Genomic DNA, 18183 nt, shown 5'->3' with positions numbered 1-18183 from the left:
ACAGCCGAGTCGTGGCCAAGGTTACCCCCCGGAGCCTGGTCTCCTTCTAACTTAAGCTACCTCAGTTGCGTCTTGTCAAAAAAGGCCTGGAACTGTACAAACACCACTAACCCTTCTGCCGCGTACCCTCACCTAAGTGCACTATGCGACAGTCCTAGGAACACCAGCTGACAATGGACTGCCCCTGATGGATTCCTTTGAATGTGTGGAACCCAGGTTTACTCACGGCTGCCTTATCACTGGCAAGGTACTTGCTTCCTAGACACAATTAAACCTGGATTCATTTTACTTCCAAAGCAGGCGGGCAACACCCTCGGGGTCCCTGCATATGATAACCAGAGAAAAACAGTCCTTAAAGGCAGGAGGAAGCCAAAGACGGCGAGAAGACGAGTGGCCTCCACAACGGATCATCGAATATTACGGTCCTGCCACCTGGGCTGAGGATGGTTCACGGGGTTATCGCACTCCAACATATATGCTAAATAGAATATTAGACTACAGGCTGCTCTAGAGATAATCACTAACCAAACCGCCTCAGCCCTGGAAATGCTCGCGCAACAACAAAACCAAATGCGCGCGGCAATTTATCAAAACACGCTGGCACTAGACTACTTATTAGCAGAAGGGGGTGCGGTCTGTGGTAAGTTTAATATCTCCAATCGCTGTCTTAACATAGACGATAACGGAAAAGCGGTTCTAGAAATCGCTTCAAACAACAGAAAAGTAGCCCATGTACCAGTCCAAACCTGGAAGGGATGGGACCCGACAAACCTTCTAGGAGGGTGGTTCTCTAATTTAGGAGGATTTAAAACGCTGGTAGGGACAGTAATCTTCATCATTGGGGTCCTCCTGTTGCTCTCCTTTGTTATCCCACTGATAATAAGAGCCATTAAAACTCTTGTTGAAGCTACAGTTAGACAATCCAGACGATGCCCCTGCTAGAACGACACCATGGATACCAACCCATCTCTCAAGAATACCCCCAAAATTAAGTTTTTTCTTTTTTTCGAGGTGCCCACGCCACCCCCTATGTCACGACTGAAGTAGTTATTGAGACAGTCGCCCCTTTTCCCTTTTTCTATAACCAAATAGACAGGAATGAAAGATTCTCCCCAGGGCCTGAAAGCTTGGGGGGATGAAGAACTCCTCCCTTCTCAGGCCCAGCCCCGAGGCGCGAGGCCACTTGCACCAGCAGTGTGCGTCAGCGAGAAGCAGAGACAGGAAGAGGGCTGGCCGGAAGACACGTACCCCTGAGGATGGAGAGAGAGGCCATCCGGATACCACGTAGTGGTGACATCAGACAGGGACACTTCCTGTTTACAGGAGGCTACAAAACCCCTGCCCCGTCCTCACATGGGGCTGACGCCATTCTAGGCCTCAGCCCGTCTGCACCCAGGCGCTCATTGAAAGAGCGTGTTGCTCCACACTGCCTCGTGCTGTCTGTCGGCGCACTCCCGGGGTTCGAACTGATATTAGAGCCTTGCAGGCATGAGCCACCGCGCCCGGCCCAGGCTGTTCTTTAACTCATGGACTCAAGCGACTCCCTTGCTTTGGCCTCCCAAAATGCTGGGATTATAGGTGTGAGTCACCATGCCTAGCCAAATTCTTAAAACTACTTATCCAGGTCCACAAACAACTCAAGCACCATATTTTGGATTTTTCAAATCCAATTAAATTCATTGTTTATCCATTGGAAGTACACTGACTTTGCTAATATGAAAATGGCTAAATTTTACCATATTTTCCCTGTTCATTCCAAGCACATTGAATTCATCAACTATCAAATATAAAATATTCTTTGGTTCTCTGTAATAAAAAAAATTCTCAAAATTTACATGACCTTGTAAGAAAGTATATGATTTTCTTGTATGTCTGAAAATAAACATATTTTGTTTCTCTAACAAATATAAAGGCATGTATTTAAATTCAAAACAAAAATAATGGTGCATGTGCGGTGGCTCACGCCTGTAATCCCAGCACTTTGGGAGGCTGAGGCAGGCGAATCATGAGGTCAGGAGTCTGAGACCAGCCTGGCCAATATGGTAAAACTCTATCTCTACTAAAAATCCAAAAATTAGCCAGGCATGGTGGTGCGTGCCTGTAATCCCAGCTACTTGGGAGGCTGAGGCAAGAGAATCACTTGAACCCAGGAGGCAGAGGTTGCAGTAAGCGGAGATCGCGCCATTGCACTCCAGCATGGGCAATACAGCAAGAGTCCAACTCAAAATAATAATAATAATAAATATAAATATTATATATATATATATATATATTTGTGGGAGAAGGGGGAGAGCCTAATAGCCAAAGCAAACCAAACAGTGAAATTTTCCTTAAAAGCCCCCCTTCTTTAATATTCCATAATTCTCTAAAAGCTACTGACATCAGAGATTCTCTTTGCAATTAATGAAACCATTTAAGAATGGAAGCATTAGAAGCCCGGGGTCAACTCTGAACTTTCAATAGGTCAAAAGAAAGGCACAGAGAAACACATTTAATGGCATTTTATTATAGTTTACAGAAAGTTGTTACATCAATTTACATTACACTAGTAATTTTTAAATTCTGTGGAGACAAATAACTATACCGTTTCTTCATATCACCAAACCAACTACCACCAAGCCCTTTTTTTTTGAGATGGAGTCTTGCGTCTTCGCCCAGGCTGGAGTGCAATGGCGCGGTCTCAGCTCACTGCAACCTCTGCCTCCCGGGTTCAAGCAATTCTCCTGCCTCAGCCTCTCCAGTAGCCGGGCGGGGTGGCTCATGCCTATAATGGTACAAGCACGTGCCACCACCCCTGGCTAGTTTTTGTAATTTTAGTAGAGATGGGGTTTCACCATGTTGGCCAGGCTGGTCTCAAACTCCTGACCTCAGGTGATCCACCCGCCTAGGCCTCCCAAAGTGCTGGGATTACAGTGTGAGCCATCACATCCAGCCTTTTTTTAACAGCTTTACTGAGATATAATTCTCATAACACGTAATTCAAAGGCTTTACTTCAGTATACTGTGTTGTACAACCATCACCATGTTACATTTTGGAACGTTTATGACCCCAAAGAGAAATCCCACATCCTTTAGCTGTCGCCCCACCCCCTACTGCCTCCCTAGCTCTATGCAGCCAACTCATCTACTTTCTGTCCATATAGATTCGCCTATTTTGGACATTTCACACATATGGCTTCTTTCACTTAGCACCTTTTCAAGATCCATCCATGTTACAGCATGTATTAGGATTTTATTTATTTTCATTGCCAAATAGTACTCTATTGCATGCATATAACCTCTACCTGCTTTTCATTTGTGTGACTACATTTTCAACTGTTCACTTGTGTGCCTTTTACTAACTAAGAGGCAGGTGCATATAACTTTGTTTAAAAAAACAACAAAAAACTCTTAATCAATTGTAGTTCTGACCCTATCAGTGATGCCTAGAAACCATTATTTTAAACAAATGAAGATAAAACAGTCACTCTTTGTAGAGATCGTGATCCAGTAAAAACAAAAGGAGTAAACAGAAAAGCAAAAGGTGACTATTTAGAAAACTATTAAATATTGGAAAGTTTGACTTTCACAGTAAAGAACTGAGAAGCCAAGAGCCCCTAAACTCCCACTTAAGTGTATGTTTCCATTAAGCTTCCACTAATCTGAGTCCTATAAAATCAATAATAAAATACCATATTTTAAAATATAGCTTATATTCTTATATCTAAAAACTTTTAAAAAGTCTTCATTCATCTAGGTTAATATGTATGTAACTGCATAAATACTCCCATGCATCTGGAGGTAAATCTCTTAATTTCTTAGTTTTGATTTCTTAATTTTTCTTCACATAAAATATCACATTACTTAAAAAATACCTAACTCATTACTGAGACTTGGAGAATGCTGTTTTTTTGGACAGAATTTGAAATGTTTGATTGATTGTAATTCTTTTCTTTTTCACCTTCTCTCTGCATAGATATTGCATTTTAACAGCATGACTGAAATCATAAAAAAAAAAAAAAACTAGACAAAAAGAAAACTATCTAACTGGGCTGTCTGTACCATCATATATCCTGGGTTCCACCTGCAATCTCAGGAAAGGTGTTCAGAGGGAAAAAAGGAATTGTGGATAGAATTGCCATTACATTCTCACGGGGCCCTTGCCACAATCTGAGGCACCGACTTTCTCCTGGCATCCTTTAAGATGGGCCCCCGTGATCCCTGCCTCTTGGTATTCGTGCCCTTGTACAACCCCCTCCCATAAGTACAAGTTGGACCCAGTAACCTGCTTGTAATGAAAGGAATATGCAGAAGTGATGGAATATCACTTCCAAAATTAGGTCATTAAAAAAGTATGACTTCCAGGTTGAGTGCTCTCTCTCTTTGACTGCTAGCCCTGGAGGAAGCCAGCTGTCATGGTGTAAGGCAGCCCTGTGGAGTGGGCCACGTGGCAAGGGTCTGAGGCCTGCCAAGAACCATGTGACCTTGGAAGCAGATTATCCAACCTCTATCAAACCTTGAGATGACTATAGCCCTGGCCAACCCTTGACTGCAACCTCATAAGAGACTTAAGTCAGAAGCGCCAAGCTAAGCCGCACACAGATTCTGACCCACAAAAACCATGAGATGATACGTTTGCTGTTTTCAGCTAAGTTTTGTTACGCTGCAAGAGATAGCTAATACGCAGACCATGCACAATTCTTCAATTTTCTGCTTTTTTATTATATTCTGTTGTTCCCTTCCCTGACGTTTGTACTTTCAATTGTAACAAACACCTTTCCCAACACTCCTGGAAATGGTGCAGTCTGTTGGAAAGAGCTAGATAACAGCAAGGAATGCATTTTTATCATTCTAAACATCAGTTTAGGGTCCTCTTATAAGTAGGTGGTATGTTACTCCCAACTATCAACCCTTAACTAAGCTTTCCGCTAAAGGGTTTTCTCTCATTAGCATTCAGAATACCCAAGAGGTAATACTTCAAAACTCATCTCCTACCATCTTCCAGACTGCTCTCCATTCCATTCCACACACACACACAGTGAGTGTGTGTCAGTTCTAGAAGCAAGCAGACTATACACCTTTGCAATAATTTTATTTATTATTTTATTTTGTTTTATTTTTGAGACTGAGTTTCGCTCTTGTTGCCCAGGCTGGAATGCAATGGCGTGATCTCGGCTCACCGCAACCTCCGCCTCCCAGGTTGAAGTGTTTCTCCCGCCTCAGCCTCCTGAGTAGCTAGAATTACAGGCATGTGCCACCATGCCCAGCTAATTTTGTATTTTTAGTAGAGATGGGGTTTCTCCATGTTGGTCAGGCTGGTCTTGAACTCCTGACCTCAGGTGATTCACCCGCCTCAGCCTCCCACAGTGCTGGGATTACGGGTGTGAGCCCTCATGCCAGGTCATTAATGTTATTTAATACCTGCCTTCCCACTGGACTCCACCAGGGCTCTAGGAGGGTAAGCACAAGATCTGCCTTGCCCTTACTGTATTCCTAATGCTTGGCAAATATTTCCACAATAGAAAAAATCAGTAACAGTTGGTGGCTCATTATCATTTTTACCCTACCAACAGAACCTCATTGTTTTGTATTGTTTTGTTTTTTAATTTTTTGAGACAAGAGTCTCATTCTGTCACAGGCTGGAGTGCAGTGGCGTGATCATGGCCCACTGCAGCCTTGACCTCCCAGGCTCAAGTGATCCTCCTGCCTCAGTCTCCTGAGTAGCTGAGACTACAGATGTATGCCACCATGCCGGCTAATTTTTTTATTTTTTTGTAAAGACCAGGTCCCACTGTGTTGCCCAGGCTGGTCTTGAACTCCTTGACTCAAGCAGTCCTCCTGCCTCGGCCTCCCAAAGTGCTGGGATTACAGGTGTGAGCCACCATGCCTGGCGTCTCATTGTTTAGTGGCAGAAGTAGGACTCTGATGCATAAAAACACATTCTAGCTCATTAGGAGCCCTAGATTCACATCCTAATTCTTATTCTCTCTCCTGCAAAAATGAACAATGTATTCTCTCATTAAACCTTTAACTTCCTCATATGTAAAATCTAAGAGGTGAGAGTAGATCACCTTTAAGGCCCTCTCTAGCAGCTCTCCCAAATCTGTATCTCTAGCTAAGATCAGAAGCCTGTTTAACATGTCTACTTAGACGTCTAAGACACCCCAGACACCTGACCCAAAAGCATAACACTGTCTTCTACTCTCTTCTCTCCAAACTTGCTCTTTCTCTCCCTGTATTCCTATGGTCAGTACATCAATAAATGGCATTATCAAGCATCCTGGTGCTTAAACCTGGTAACTGGGAATTAGACTATCCTGGACTCTTTTTTTCATATCTAATTAATGATCCAGTCCTGTTAATTCCACCTCCTTAGTAACTCTGAATTCACTTACTTCTCTCCAGCTGTACAGCTACTCTCTCATTACAGATCACCAGCATCTCTTGCAGAGATTATTGTAAAACCCCTTAACTATGTATTGCTTCTAATCTTGCACTGCTCCAACCAATTCTCCACACTGCAGACTGAAGAATCTTCTAAAAAATGCAATTCCCTTATTCAAACCTGTTGTTAAGGCCCAAACTGGTAATGTTAAAAACAATTTATAAGCTGGACTTTGCTAATCTTCTAAGCCTCCATCTCTCTTTTGCTCTACTCTCCACTATTTCCCCTTGGTTCACTCTTTCTTTTTATTCTGCTCATGCAGGAATACTGGCAGATGCTGAAATGTAGGATGCTCTCTTCTTGTCTTGTGAGCTCTAGTCCACGGTGCACCTGCCATCTCTGATGTCCTTCCTCTCCTCTTCGCCCCCATTGTTTTTACTTCACTAGCACCTACTTGTCCTAACTCAGCTTAGACACCAACTCCTCCTGACGACCTTCTCTAACCCTCCAGGACAGGTTACCTCCATGACCATGTGCTTACTTATGATTCCCATCTTGCTAGACTGCACGTGTTAGTTACGTGGCTCCTTCACTTGAGCAAACAAAACTGAAAGGGAGGTGCACCAGCAGTTTTACAGTGCCCAGCATACAATGCTCAATAAATGTCTATTGACCAAGTAAGCCTATATGGGTCTACAAAATAATGTCAGAAAAACTTTTATAAAGTGAAGAGTTATTCTGTTTAGTTATCATCTAGTCTATATTAATTAAAATCTTTTTGTGGTAGGGAGAATAACAGCTCCCAAAGATGTCCATGTCCCCATACCCAGAACTTATAAATATGTTGCCCGCTTGGGCCTCCCAAAGTGTTGGGATTACAGGTGTGAGCCATTGCGCCCAGCCCAGCTGATCTTAGCCCAGCTGATCTTTAAAAAGGGAGATTATCCTGCAATATATGGGTGGACCCAGTGTAATCACAAGGGACCTTAAATATGGAAGAGGGAGGCAGAAGTGTCAGCTGGTCAAAGTGATGCAATGTGAGGACTTGGGCTCACTTCCAAGCCACTGCTGGCCTTGAAGGAGGAAGGGTAACAGAAGCTGGGGAATGTGGGAAGCCTCTAGAATCCGGAAAAAGCAAGGAAACAGATTCTCCCAGGGAGCGTCCAGAAAGGGACACAGCCCTGCTAACACCTTGATGTTGGCCCAGTAAGAACCATGTCAGATTCTTGATCTACAGAACTGTAAGATAATAAATTTGTGGTGGTGTGTGTTTAACGCCACTAAATTTGTAAATTTGTGATAACCTGTTCCGGTAGCAATAGAAAACTAATACACTTTTAATATTGGGGCTTTTTTTTTCTAAGACGGTTTTGGCTAGTGACCTTGAAGTCTCTTCTGATTGTGAAATTATTTGACTCTATATAAATCAGGAACTCTTTATTCTATTCTTACTAGCTGACCTTCAGAAAAGACATGACCTGCCTTCATTGATCAATCCCTTAAAGGAAGAGTAAAATGAGAGGCTACTATTTCTGCATATCATTGTCCAAAGAAATGTTAATTTAAAAGAGGTGGAACATCTACTAGGAGCAGAAATAGGGTAAACCAGGACTTCTGAATTCTGAAAGTGTGGTATGTAGTCCTAAGGGAGTTAAACTGTCCATGTATCTACCTAGTGAGTAGAATGGGTTACAGTCACAAAACATCAACCCCAGTCCCTATCATTCTGCTTACAGGGGATTAGCCAGGCATTTACATTTTAAAAATTTAAATGCACTTAGGCAGGGCATGATGTAGACTCCTGTTCACCACAGTCCCCACCAATACCAGGGATCTCAACTCTGGCCATACAGATATTACCCAATTGACTCCATAAAGCTGATTTAGAGGCCAGCTATCAATGTTCTACTATAGCCAAAGTCAATATATAAAAATGCAAATAGGCCTTTGGGGATTCATATTTTATGGCATTGCTAGTTATTACTTTTGATATCAGTTAACATCCCAAAAAGCATGTTGCATCTGACATTAAACTAGTATGGAACTGGAAATACATTTTTAAGAATGTACATTAGGGGAGTGGGGCAGGGATAGGTACACCTGGAAAGAGTATTAAAAAGCTCCTAGGAAATAAAAAAAGTACCGACAAAAGAAGTAAAATGGACTTAAAGTCAAATCAAATTAATTTCTTAATTTTACTTAATGGTACTCCCAGTCATGCCACTCAAAAATCATCTTGTGTAGCTGGTGCAGTGGCTCATGCCTCTAATTCTAGCACTTCAGGAGGCCAAAGCTGGTGGATGGCTTGAGCCTAGGAATTCAGGACCAGCCTGGGCAACATGGCGAAAACCCGCCTCTACAAAAAAAAAAAAAAAAAAAAGAAATTTAGCTGAGTGTAGTGGCACGCGCTTGTAGTCCCAGCTACGTGGGAGGCTGAGGTGGGAGAATCACCTAAGCCTCGGAACTTGAGAATGTTTTTGAGCCATGATCATGCCACTGCACTCCAGCCCAGGTGACAGAACAAAACCCTGTCTTAAATAAATAAATAAATAAATAAATACCATCTTGTGACACACATAAACACAACAACTACCATTTAGAAGAACCTATTTTATGCTGGGTACTTTACAAAGTGCTTTACATACAGAGTCACTCATTCTGAGGACACTCCTGCAAGATATGTAGGATCAGCCTTCCTTACAGAGGAGAAAAGGGGTTCAGGGAAATGAGCTCCTTTTCTAAGATCACACAGGTAAGAACAGGCAGAACTGAGACTCAGATAACCAAGATTCAAATCCAAAGTCTTCGTTCTCACTACACCAGCCTGACTCAGGCTTTCTAAGGTTCTAAGATCCTTTCTAAGGTTCCAGCCTCCTTGTCATCCTTCAGCTGGCCACACTGTGAAACAAGTCAGGGCACTGATAGTGGCAGGTCAACTGAGAAAGGTCTTCCCTTCCCAGTTTCCATGTGCTGCCTATTTCTGGCTTCCTGCCATTTGCTGAACTGTTTTGTCACATGCTTCGATACCATGGTGACTGGTGCTGAGTAAATATCTACTGTTGTTATGACGACCATAAAACACATCATCTAAACTTGTCTCATACAAATGTATAAAATTTATGGGACAGTGGTTGCCAGGGGTTGGGGAAGGGAAGAATGAGGAATGACTGCTAATGGGTACATGATTTCTTCCAGGAGGATAAAATGTTCTGGAATTAGATTGTACAACTTTGTGAATATACTAAAACCACTAAATTGTACCCTTTAAAAAGGTGAATTTTATGGTATATGAATTACAAGTTTTTTAAAACTACATGGAGATAATCAAATAGTCAGATATTAACAGGTGTTGGTGAAGATGTAGGGAAACTGTAACCCTCATAGAGTGCTGGCAGGACTGTAAAATGGTGCAGTTGCCTTGCAAAACTGGCATAAAGTTACCATATGATCCAGCAATTCCACTCCTAGAGATATATAACAAAGAGAAATGAAAACACATGTCTCTACAAAAACTTGTACAGCAATGTCCATAGAATAGTCAAAAAGTGGAAACAACCCAAACATCCCTCAGCTGATGCATAAATGAAATACGATCTATCCATGCAACAGCATATTATTTGACCACGGAAAGGAACAAAGTACTGATATATGCTACAAAATGGGTCAACCATGAAAACATGTTAAATGAAAGAAGCCAGTCAAAGACCATCTATTGTATGATTCCACTGATATGCAATGTTCAGAGTAGACAAATCTATAGAAAAAGAAGGTAGATTAATGGTTGCCTCGGGTTGGGATGTCTAAGAGGAAGTAAGAAGTAGGTGCTAATATGTAAGGGGCTGCTTTGTGTGGTGAAGAAAACATACTAAAATTGACAGCTGATGGTTACACATCCCTGTGAGTATACCAAAAATCAGTGAATTATATATTTTAAGTAGGTGAATTGCATGTATACGAATTACATCTTAATAAAGCTGTTAAAAAAACACATTAATTTCCATTGTTTTTCTCCCCCCAGGTAAGAAGTAATGTTAAAAATAATAATAAATAAGTAATGGCCATTAGTTTTTAGGAAAATATTTACCTAAAATTTTGTCATTTTAACTACAATGAAAAATTTTTTGTTTTTCTTTTTTTTTTTTTTTTTTGAGACAGGGTCTCACTCTGTCTCCCAAGTTGGGGTGCAGTGGTGCAACCACGCAGCTCACTGTTGCTGTGATCCTCCCACCTCAGCCTCCCAAGTAGCTGGGACTACAGGTGCAGGACACCATGCCCAGCAAATTATTTTACTTTTTGTAGAGATGAGGTCTCCCTGTGTGGCCCAGGCTGGTCGCAAACTCCTTGGCTCAAGCAATCCTCTTGCCTTGGCTTCTTAAAGTGCTATGATTATAGGCATGAGCCAATGCACCTGCCCTATAATGAAAACTTGTTGTAACACAGCTTGAAATCCTGCTTAGTTAAGCATATCAAGGGGATTCAATTCTCTTAAGGGGGAAAAAAAAAAAAGCTCATTATATGATGACAACTGGACTTCCCTGAGGCTAAGATCAAGGTTTTAGCCATTGACACAAATGCTGCCTCCAGCAAACCCATAAATAGTGACATGTCTCCTAATGACATGACAATTAGGAGTGACATGACTATTAGTGACAAGACTCCTGCACTATAATTTTTTTTCCAGTACTAGCCTTTGGACAGTAGTAATTGAAAAATGACTACAAATTAAACTAGATAAGGGAGCATAAGAGTGAATAAATTTATTTTACATTTTCTTTTTTTTGTCTTTTTTTTCTTTATTTTTATATTTTACATTTTCTAAAAAGTGTTACAAGAACACCTACCTACAAAAAACTGCATTTCTGGTTTGCAGCTGAATATCATGTTTTTTATATGTCATTTCACTCTTGAGAAGCTATTCAATTATTAGAAAAGTACGCATCTGAAAAATTTGAAACTTTACTTAGGACCTGAGAATTTAACTGAAAAATTAGAGTAAACACGTCCTTGTCTAAACTCCTATGCATAAACTCTTTGCACTATTTTTGACATGGAGGATGGAAGCAAGATGGGAAACAAATTTAGGGGCTTTTGCAGTACTCCAGCTGAAGATGCTGCTGAACTGTGGCAGTGAAGATGGAGAGAAACAGACTGACTTGAGAGATCACAGGGAGATAACATTACTCAGACCGGGTGACGGATACGTACTGAGAGAGGACAGGCTGATGCAAGTTCTTAGGGTGGGGTCCCAGCAACTAAACTCTGAGGGAAGCTTTCCAGGCAATACTAAAGCTTCCTCCCATTCTAGGTCTCTTCCACATCTAGAAAGGATTAATTCCACACCCAAAACAGTCCTATTCAGTTTAAAATTAAGGGTCCAGGCCGGGCACGGTGGTTCACACCTGTAATCCCAGCACTTTGGGAGGCGAGGCGGGCGGATCACGAGGTCAGGAGATCGAGACCATCCCGGCTAACACGGTGAAACCCCCTCTCTACTAAAAATACAAAAAAATTAGCCGGGCGAGGTGGCCGGCGCCTGTAGTCCCAGCTACGCGGGAGGCTGAGGCAGGAGAATGGCGTGAACCCCGGGGGGCGGAGCCTGCAGTGAGCCGAGATCACGCCACTGCACTCCAGCCTGGGTGAAAGAGCGAGACTCCGTCTCAAAAAAAGAAAAAAAAAAAAAAAAATTAAGGGTCCCCCATCTCAAACACCTGTGCCCTGCTAACTCACCCCAGGACACTCAGTCCCACCTCGTCCACGGCCAGCCCGGGCAGACAGGAGTATCCTTTCTTTTAATTTATCAACCAAACTTAAAAGACAAAAATGTATCTCTAAAATATAAAAACTCTATAGATGCACTAGAGGCGAATCACCACATTTTATTCAAGTATAGAGTATACCATCTCTACTATGAAATCTAAAAGGAATTTCACTGATTTAGGTAGATGAACATCATCATTACACAGATGACAACAATGAAGTGGAGACTGCTTCAGTCTCACCAAGTGACCTGGAACTGTAAGATTTGTCCTTGGGTTTTATGACTCCTGATTCTCCTGATTCTGTTTTCTGACTCTTTTGAGACCAGGTCTGGCATTATCGCCTAGACTGGAGTGCAGTGGCAGGGTCTTGGCTCACTGCAACCTCCGCCTCCCAGGCTCAAACCATTCTCTCACCTCAGCCTCCCAAGTAGCTGGGACTACAGGTGCATGCCACCAGGCCCCGCTAATTCTTGTATTTTTTTAGAGATGGGGGTTTCACCATGTTGGCCAGGCTGGCCTCGAACTCCTGAGCACAAGTGATCTGCCCTGTCAGCCTCCCAAAGTGCTGGGATTACAAGTGTGAGCCACCACGCCTGGCCTTTCTTACCCTCTTAAACTCACTTTATATAAGATATAGAAAATAATGTTTAAAGTCAGCTGTTTAAAGACTATCCCTAGATTTTATAAATCACATGTTTCAAATGCATTAGGGGGTAGTGACTCTAAACATATCTTCTCACAGTATTGTAAATACTAAATAACTTTAAATTATAAGCTGGGCCCACTGGTGTACACCTGTAGTCCCAGGTACTCAAGAAGCTGAGATAAAAGGATCACTTGAACCCAGGAGTTTGAAACTAACCTGGGCAAGGTAGCATGATCCTGTCTCTAAAATAAATATAATAATAATATAATCACACCTAAGGAAAGTGGAATAAAGGCCATGGAAGGGAGGAGTAAAAGGACTCACAATCTTAAAGCTATGACTGACTCATAGATATGCAACTAAGTATCAGTTCTTAAAGACATCACAAGATGCCTGTAATCCCAACACTTTGGGAGGCCTAGGCAGGAGGATCGCTTGAGGCCAGGAATTCAAGATCAGCCTGGGCAACAGTGCGAGATTCTTTATCCACAAAAATAAAAATAAAAGAAAAATTAGTCAGGCATGGTAGTACATGCCTGTTGTCCCAGCTACTCCAGAGGCTGAGGTGGGAGAATTGCTTGTGCCTGGGAGGTCAAGGCTGCAGAGAGCCATGGTCACGCCACTGCACTTCAGCCTGGGTGACACAGTGAAACCCTGTCTTGAAAATAAAATAAAATCACAAAATCAGATTGAGAGGCCTGGTGAATTTGCCCTTGAATGATAGTTATAGAATAAATTGATTTATATATACATAGTACTGTAAATATCCTCTGCTTATTAGATCTTTTAAGAAATGCTTTTGCTGGGCACAGTGGCTCATGCCTTTAATCCCAGCACTTTGGGAGGCAGTGGTTGGGCGGATCACGAGGTCAGGAGTTTGAGACCAGCCTGGCCAACATGGTGAAACCTTGTCTCTATTAAAAATATAAAAAAAATTAGCTGGGAGTGGTGGTGCACACCTGTAATCCCAGCTACTCAGGAGGCTGAGGCAGGAGAATTGCTTGAATCCAGGAGGCGGAGGTTGCAGTAAGCCGAGATTGCACCACTGCACTCCATACTGGGTGACAGAGTGAGACTCGCCTCAAAAAAAAAGAAAAAAAAAAAAAAAAAGCTTTCATTGCCCTGGTTAAAAATTATTTTAAGTCTACTAAGAAAAAGATACAGGGACATGAAAAGCCAAATTATGAGTTACATTAACCAGAAAGCCAGATTATGAATTCTATTAAAAAGTTTTCAAATTACTTTATTGAATATGGATTTTGTAGAAACTGAAAAGTTTTGTATTTTACTTCAAATTTTAAAAATACAAATAAAAAATACGATATAGACAGATATATTTCTAATTAACCAAAGAAGAGAACAGAAGATGAAGAGACATTCTACTTAGTTCACTAGAGTCTGATGTAAAATCTGTTGGCTTGGGTAAAGTGGTACTACACTAAGGAACCCAGTCTAGGGCATACCAAAACTTTCTAGTCCCACATGTTTCTGATAAAAAAAATAACCAGAGGCTGCCTTTTCCCAAGGGGGCTCTGTGATTCAGGCCAAAAATTCCAAAGCTCTAAACTTCAACTGCCAAACTGCATACCAAACGAGAAATACTCTGAATTACTTTTTAACCAAAGTGATCCAGATAATTAGAACCAGATGTCTTATTCAACACTACATATTAAATTGTATATTAATATATGTTCATGTATTTTATTTACCTGCTGAATGAGATGGAAAGATCTATAAAGAGGTCATAGTAGCATCTAAACTCACAGGTTAGGGATTAAAGCCACAGGAATGACAGAAGGCAATTTTTAAGGTTGATATTGGTAGAAAATGGTCTAATTTATAAAGGAGGGAGACTGCATATATTTAAAGTACCTAATGTGAAAACATGTACAAAGGATGTCAATTTCAGCACTTTTTTTTTTTTTTTTTGAGACGAAGTCTCACTCTGTAGCCAGGCTGGAGTGCAGTGGTACGATCTCGGCTTACCACAACCTCTGCCTCCCAGGTTCAAGCGATTCTCCTGCCTCAGCCTCCAGAGTAGCTGGGATTACAGGTACATGCCACTGCACCCAGCTCATTTTTTATATTTTTAGTAGAGATGGGGTTTCACCATGTTGGCCAGGCTGGTCTTGAACTCCCGACCTCAGGTAATCCACCCAACTCGGCCTCCCAAAGTGCTAATTACAGGCGTGAGCCACCGCACCCGGCCTCAGCACTGTTTATGATAGTAAAAGACTGGGAAGGGCCATAAGGAAGTGATTAAATAAATTGTGTTACACCCATACGGTGGAACAGTGTGGAGACATATCACACTGGAATATCATGCAGTTGGATCTACTTGTGCTATGGTGGAACTAGCTCCAGAATATCGTAAGAAAAGAAGCAAGATGCAGGACAGTAAACACAGTATAGGAGGGGAAGGAGGTTTATTTTTAATTAATTAAAGAAGAGGATAAATACTATTTAAAAAAATACCTGGTGGTATCTTCTTAGCAGTCCCTTTTTTGCTTCTTGGACTTCTTTTTCCAGGTATTTTTTTGTCCTTTCCCAACAAGGCCTGTTCATCTCTGGAGGCTTCACAAAGGGTGTTTTCCGAGTTCTCACCTGCAGCCACCTGGCAGCTCAATGTGCAGCTTTCATTATTATTGAGACTGTCCTGCTCAGACACTTGGGGCTTTCCCATTGCACTGTCACTGCTGGTCAGATGCTCATGCCCGTCCCCGTCAAGCTGATTTTCATTTTCATCTGATGCAGAAGGCAGGCAGGTCACACTCCTTTCCACGCTGTCACCAGGATGACATCCATCTTGTGGTTCTATTTGCAGATTATATGTAGGAGTATCGCTGTCATCCATTAGAGCATCCTTTGCTGAACCATTTAAAGTTACATTAAAGACCTTCCATGTCTACAATGACAAAAAGAAAAAAGCTACTTCATTTTCTAACCTTTGCAGATTCTCAGTGATCTTTCAGTTTCCCCATCTCTTAGGTTTCCTTGTAAATAGGGAAGAGAAGGAAATGACTTAAGTTCATTGCCTTTCACCATATGCAACTTAACCCCAAACTCAGCTAGTTCTCACGTGAATACTACAGGTGTCAAGCCTGTCTCCTCATGATGATCACCTGAGAGGCTGCCCAAATTCTATTCTAGACCATTACATCAGAATCTCTGAGGATGGAACCTAGGTACCACTATTTTTTAAGTTCTCTAGGTAAGTCTAATGTGCATCAGATTGGGACCACTGCCTGAATGAAATGACTAGTTAAATAGGTTATGTGCTGAAATTAGTCTCTTATGTTAATCCCTGGACACTCAGCAGACAACTGAAAGCTAGTTGTATAAGTTCTTTTCTGGCTAAACAGCAGCAATATTTGGAAATGAAAATGTTTAAAGATTTTTTTTAAAAATAACCTAGAAAAAAGTATGTGAGGGGAAGTTTGGGTAGCATATATTTATACTATCGTTATATCTTTTATTTCCTAAAAATAAGCCCTGGAAGGTACCTTAGAGTTGTCATCAAAATCCTTTTGAACACTTAAAAAAAAAAAAAAAGGCCACTGTTAACTCTAGGCTACTCTTAGTGTAGAACTGGAAGAAATGCTAAATCTGCTTGAAGGATACCACTAATATTTTTAAAATTTACAAAACAGACTGCAAGCCCTTTATCAGTCATCATTTCCTCTTCTTATCTACAAGTGTATTACATTTTAAGAAAAATGACAGGTATGAAAGAAATATTCCAGTAATTCTGGAAAAAAACCTCAGCGAGAGGACTTCTAAAGATTCTTCAACTTAATGAGTAGAAATGCTTAATCTTTAGAAACGTATATAAAGTACAGTCTTTAAAAACATGAAAAGTACAAGATGAAATATTCACCCTATACCATTAAGGAAGGAGACCACCACTTCTCCTGCTGCCCTCCTCTCTCCCACTTTTGCCTAGTTTATAAGACAGGAGAAAAGGGAGAAAGCAAAAAGTTGGAAAGAAACAGAAGTAAGATAAACAGCCAGACGACCTTGGCACCACCACCCGGCCCTGGTGGTTAAAATAATAATAATAATATTAACCCCTGCCCTAAACTACTTGGGTTACCTGTAAATTCCAGACATTATATGAGGAAGCCCCGCAAAACTTTCTGTTCTGTTAGCTGATGCATGTAGCCCCCAGTCACGTTCCCCATGCTTGCTCGATCTATCACAACCCTTTCATGTGGACCCCTTAGAGTTGTAAGCCCTTAAAAGGGCCAAGAATTTCTTTTTCAGGGAGCTCAGCTCTTAAGATGCAAGTCTGCCGAAGCTCCCAGCCGAATAAAGCCTCCTTCCTTCTTTAATCTGGTGTCTGACGAGTTTTGTCTGTGGCTCGTCCTGCTACACCATCATATATTTTCAGCATATTTTGCAACTTGGAATATTTTATTTAAAGATAAAAGTACTGTTTGGCAAATACTAAAATATCTAAATCTGGCTGGTATTATTTTCCTTAAAATATATACTACCTATCTCTACTGATCTGTGAAACTGGTAACATCCACAGCTGTTTTCCCATTTATGTAATTAAGAGGTATTCTAACACGTATTTGCAACTGAAAGCATAAGGTTTTACTTTTACCTTCAAGAGACATGGAGGTCACATGCCAAGGGGGGATGGTGGAACTAGGAAGCATTATATAGAGAGCCCAAAACAGTAACAGTCACCTCTTGCTGAGGCTCTATCATGCAACAGAAACTGTGCCAGGGACCAGGTACAGTGGCTCACACCTATAATTCCAACACTTTGGGAGGCCAGGGTTGGAGGATAATTTGAGTCCAGAAGTTTGGGACCAGCCTGGGCAACACATTGAGACCCTGTCTCTCTCTATATAAACTTTTATAAATTAGCTGGATGTGGTAATGCGCACCCACAGTCCCAGCTCTTCAGGGGGCTGAGGTGGCAGGATCGATTGAGCTCAGGAGGTGGAGGGTGCAGTGAGCCAAGTGAGCCATGATCGTGTCGCTGCACTCCAACCTGGATGACAGAGCCAGACCCTGTCTCAAAAGACAAAACAAAACAGAAGCTGTGCCAGGAACCTCATACCTTCTACCTTATTTCTAGTACTCAAAGCAAGCCTACATCATGGGTATTCACAGGGTTTTAGACGAAAAATCTGAAACTCAAAGAGGCAAAATAACTTAAGATCATATTCCTGGAAAGAAGTGGAACTGGATCTGAAACCAGTTCCTCCTGACATTGGAACCCAGGTGGTACAGCATCATGGGTAAAAGCGCAGGCAGACCTAGGTTCAAGTTTGGCTCTGCCATTTAACAAGCTGTTTTTGCAACTTTAGTAAAGTTACTTAGCATCCACAAGCCTCAGTTTTCTCATCTGTAAAACTGAAGAACTGTAATATCTACCTCAAGGAGTCATTTTTGAAGCT

At 41.6% G+C, this 18183-nt stretch overlaps 1 protein-coding gene across 7 annotated transcripts in view; it reads right to left on the bottom strand.

The window, feature by feature from the left end:
• CNST (consortin, connexin sorting protein) overlaps positions 1–18183 on the bottom strand; it is a 111578-nt gene that overhangs the window by 58957 nt on the left and 34438 nt on the right. For all 7 annotated transcript variants that reach the window (XR_009210700.1, XR_009210701.1, XR_009210703.1 and 4 more), the window contains exon 2: positions 15245–15674. Coding sequence is in view for 3 of the 7 variants with exons in the window: in XM_032136235.2 (XP_031992126.1) it covers positions 15245–15623 (379 nt within the window). In the remaining 4 variants the exon portion in view is untranslated. The remainder of the gene's footprint in view (positions 1–15244; positions 15675–18183) is intronic.

The sequence above is a fragment of the Hylobates moloch genome, unplaced genomic scaffold, assembly GCF_009828535.3.
Source record: "Hylobates moloch isolate HMO894 unplaced genomic scaffold, HMol_V3 SCAFFOLD_18, whole genome shotgun sequence".
NCBI lineage: Eukaryota > Metazoa > Chordata > Mammalia > Primates > Hylobatidae > Hylobates > Hylobates moloch.
Note: the sequence above shows the minus strand (reverse complement) of the source record. Positions and strands in the feature narration are given on the sequence as shown.